Source organism: Cryptomeria japonica, chromosome 10 (genome assembly GCF_030272615.1).
Source record: "Cryptomeria japonica chromosome 10, Sugi_1.0, whole genome shotgun sequence".
In the NCBI taxonomy this organism is placed as follows: Eukaryota; Viridiplantae; Streptophyta; class Pinopsida; order Cupressales; family Cupressaceae; genus Cryptomeria; species Cryptomeria japonica.
In genome coordinates this window covers 666914851-666919167 of record NC_081414.1, presented here as the reverse complement: position 1 = coordinate 666919167, position 4317 = coordinate 666914851, and the positions used below count along the sequence as shown (strand labels likewise).

The 4317-nt window shown below is 34.3% G+C and overlaps 1 protein-coding gene across 1 annotated transcript; it reads left to right on the top strand.

The window, feature by feature from the left end:
- The first annotated feature begins 2366 nt into the window (after positions 1–2366).
- Positions 2367–3355, top strand: LOC131027566 (probable calcium-binding protein CML43). Its single transcript, XM_057957652.2, has one exon. The coding sequence runs from the start codon at positions 2521–2523 to the stop codon at positions 3232–3234; it is 714 nt and encodes a 237-aa protein (XP_057813635.2). The 5' UTR covers positions 2367–2520; the 3' UTR covers positions 3235–3355.
- Positions 3356–4317: the final 962 nt, after the last annotated feature.

Genomic DNA, 4317 nt, shown 5'->3' with positions numbered 1-4317 from the left:
CTTGACCAAGGCCCACCTTGCCCCCTCAAAATTTGGGAAAAAAATAAAAGCAACCCTTCTACTACGAAACCCAACTCCAAGAAACCCAGAAAGGAACCCAAAATCCTTCTTGTTGAGTCTGATACGGAGGATGGTATCACCCCGCGAAGATCCCACAAATTTGCTAACAAACCCCGAATGAAGCAAATCGTCGTGAGAAAGAATTATGCTAATGAAGAAGAGGATGATTATGAGAAAGAGAAAAGTGAAAAGGGGGAGGAGGAAATGGAGGCTACGGAGGGCTCAGATTCCTCCAATCTGGGCACTAACATCCTCGACTCGGAGACCTTTAAGGAGGATATCAAGAACACCTCCCCTCATTCTAACACTTCCCTGCCCCACACCTCTGAGGGGGATGAAAGGCATTCTGAAGGCGGGTAGGCTGCTATTAATGGCGGGGAGAAGGAAGAGGTGGTGCAGTGTTTGGGTTGCAGTGCTATCTCTAAAGATTTAAATGGTGTTAAGAAAAAACTGGAGCATCTGGAGTCCTATGTTAACAAAATTGGGAAATTCGCTGTCAAAGTGATGCACTCGTCAGCTACCTCTCTGTGCTTGCTTCACCAGGATAAGGCTGACTAGGGTGGGCTGGAAAGCGATACAACTAAGGAACTGTTCCAGTTCCTGGCGGATGACTGGACCGGGCTTATGCTCTCTAAGCACATGGGTGCTGATAATTAGGTTGTCTGGTTGGTTCTTTTCTTTTTTGCTATAGTTTTTGTCGTTGGAATGCTTGGTTCCATGGTAATATTGCTACTCTTAACAATTTTTATAGTATTGACAATATGTTGGTTTATTGTTGCTTATGGCACTTGTTGGACGAGATTGGTTTCGATCTCGGGTTGTCCAATAGCGGTAGGCAGTTTTTGTTTTTGAAAACTAAAGTTGGGATTGGTTGACTGCCGCTAAGCAGCTGTGTGTGTGTTGGTTGTGCTTTTTCTGTTTCCTTCGGGTCAACTCCCGATTTTGGCTACTTTACAATAAAAAACAAATGCTATAACAATTATTGGAACATGCTCAACTATTGGATCCTCTCCACTAGTCCTTTCAACCATTGCGACCTTTGGGTTAGATTTGACATATTATGTTGGTTGTCGATGTCCACTTTTATGAGGATTATATTTCAAAATTCTACAATTGGTCTTATGGGTACAATGAGTGTGTAATTTACATTTTAGATTATTTTTTGATATATTTATAATCATACATTGTTATAAAATTTTGATTGTATTAAAAAAAATTATTTAAATTTATTTTTGTTTATATTTTATGTTTTTTAAAATGATTGTTTTGATATAATTTTATACATTAATAAATGAGATAATTTTATGTGAAATTAAATTCTTTTAATTAATCATCACTTATTTTCATATACATACATTCTTTTATATTGATTGTATTATTTGTAAGATAGATCTAATAGATGTAAGTTATATATTTCAGTATTTCTTGATTCCAAATCACTTCCGTAGATGTAAGATAGATCTTGTGTTGTAGATCTAATTCCTAAATTTTCAAAATTCAAAGTTGAGTTTAAGCACACATTTATTTTCACAATTTATTACTATGCCTCAATATTTAAGCACATGCATTTGCATTCATTTCATCCTCTCTCATCCTAGAACAATCACTGAAAGAACATTTGAAATTGATACAAATAAAAATAATATGTACATTTACCCAAAGGAGCATTCCAATGACAAAAGCTTGTTTTTAATCATTTGGACAATCATAAGACCAATCATTTTCTAACGATTAACAAGAAAACTTGTTTCTTAGCAAACTAAGAATCCTTTAAAGACATCCTAAATACCGCTAACCCAAATAACAATGTAGAAAATGAAGAATCCAACAAATCCAAAAAAATCAAGAATTCATAAAAATTAGATCATTTAATAGACAAACAAATCTATAAACATAAAAAAATATAATCACAAATAAAACATAAATCTTATACAAAATCCAATAACATTCAAACAAAAATAATACCTTCCTTAAACTAAGAATAATTCATACTCGAAAATCTACTGGGAAAACCAATATTCTTTAACCTGAATGCCCTACTACTTTCCTTTTTTTTTTTAAATAACATTTAATTCAAAATTATAACAATCTCAATTATTATTATTATTTTAAATTACATCCCCGAATGGAATATGACATCAGGCGGGCTTGGTCCCCACGCTAGAGTGCAGAGAACTCCTAATGAAGAAAGCAGGCGACAATAAAAGTGACGGAAATGGCGAAGGACCTTCGATGAAGTTTCCAATAACTTCTCCCTTACGTAAAAACCCACAATTTCTTCCAATTAAGTTCTTCTGTGGCCTTTTTCTTCCCACCTGCAATGCAATTTTTAGTGCTCAATCAACATCTTTATAAGCACAGATTGTGGGAGATATTAATCACCCCTGCTTTCTTCTGTGATTAGCCTCTAGAAATCTGCTTGAACTCATTGCTTTTTTCAAGTTGTCTCAAGTTGCAGAGATGGTGTCTCATATCATAAGAAACCATATTGTTTTTTATGTATCTCTCATGTCTCTGTGTTGGGAAAGTATTGCATCCTTAGCCCTAACTTGTTTTCAGAAATTCTACTGTCTTTTTGCCATCCAGATCTTCAAAACTGGAATTTTGAGCTTTGGCAGTGAGGAAGGCTTAGAATTCATACCAGATGAGCCGTGCCCAACTTCTGTATCTATAATTCAAGAGGTGGATACTTCTCCTGAGACTGAAAAGATGTTGCAGAACATAAAAAAATGGGATCTTGATAGGATTTTCCATATTTTGGACAGCAATAGGAATGGCATAGTGAGCACAGAGGACATACAAGGTTTGCTACAAAAGCTTGGACTCCATTTCTATTGTGATGATGGTCTGAAAATCATGACAAACTTTCCAGAGCATATGAGCTTCGATGAATTCTGCAGAGTTAGTGTGAGTTTGGTAGAAGATTTTGAATGTGCAGAGGGGGTGAAGCAGGTGTCTGAGAAAGAGGAGTTGAAGGAAGCATTCTGTGTTTTTGACAAAGATGGTGATGGTTTTATCACCCCACCTGAGCTTCAACACGCTTTACTCAATCTGGGTTTCAGAGAAGCGAATGTGTTGGAGAATTGTGAAGCAATGATAGGTAAATTTGACAAAAATTCTGACGGTAGGATAGATTTTGAGGAATTTGAGAACATAATGAGAATGGTAAACTGAGCTCAGTAGAAATTTGGATTTGGTTAAATGCCAACATGTTTTCACAGTTTGGAAACTTATATGGATGTACATGTATAGTTGTTTGAAGTAATTATGAGAATGAGTAAAATCTTAATGATCATTCTGCAAATCGTATTCCTTTCTAATTGCTTAAAAATCGGACTTGAATAATTCTTGGACAAAAGGAGGCCCACTTACCGAGTCTGGTCATCTGGTAAGTAATATACAATAGACAATCCACGGAACACTTTTTCCTTTTTCTTAACCGACTAAACTTTCCAACGCACTCGAGATAACTAAGATCCAACTAATAATATGACTATCACTTTCCTATTTCATACTATAAACTACTATACTAATAATTTTTCTACTATACTTATATTTTAAAAAATTATGTAAAAAATATTGATAAAATTAATTCAAATTAATTCAAATCTAAAATTTAAATGTAATTTCTATTTAAAAAAAATAAATCTGATCTAATTTCTATTTTATATAGTGAATTTATTTTAAGAAAACAAATCAAAAATAAATTGTATTTTATACAATAGGTTTATTCTTTGTTTTTCTTATATGGATTGTAATGACCTCCTATAGACCCTGTTGTCATCATAGAATGCCTATAGGCATAATAATAACAAGAGCCACCCTTTTGAGTAGTGGTGTAGAAGTTGGGAAGAATAATGCTAACCAATATTTTTTTAATTTTTTCTTTTTGAATTATTTTAAGATTGATGTGATTATTGAAGTTGTTGAGGATTTTTATTGAGTAATTTGCTTATTTGTTTAATTTTGTGTTTATTTTCAATGATTATTTTCATATTGTCAATGGTCCTTTAGTTTGGTGGTGAAGTTGAGTGGTTCTTAATGAGCCCACTAGGGATCAAGTCTTGTTGAGTGCAAGGCTCCAACATAAGGGATTACTTGTTGGGATCATGCCTCGGACAATTTTTTTGGAATGGATACGCCTCAGTCCTTGGCTCTTAGCTGAAGAGATTTCAACTTAAAGGCTCACTCTACCGTATCGAGTAGCTAAAATGACCTTGTGGATGAAAAATCCTCCTTCAATTTTTTTTTTCCATA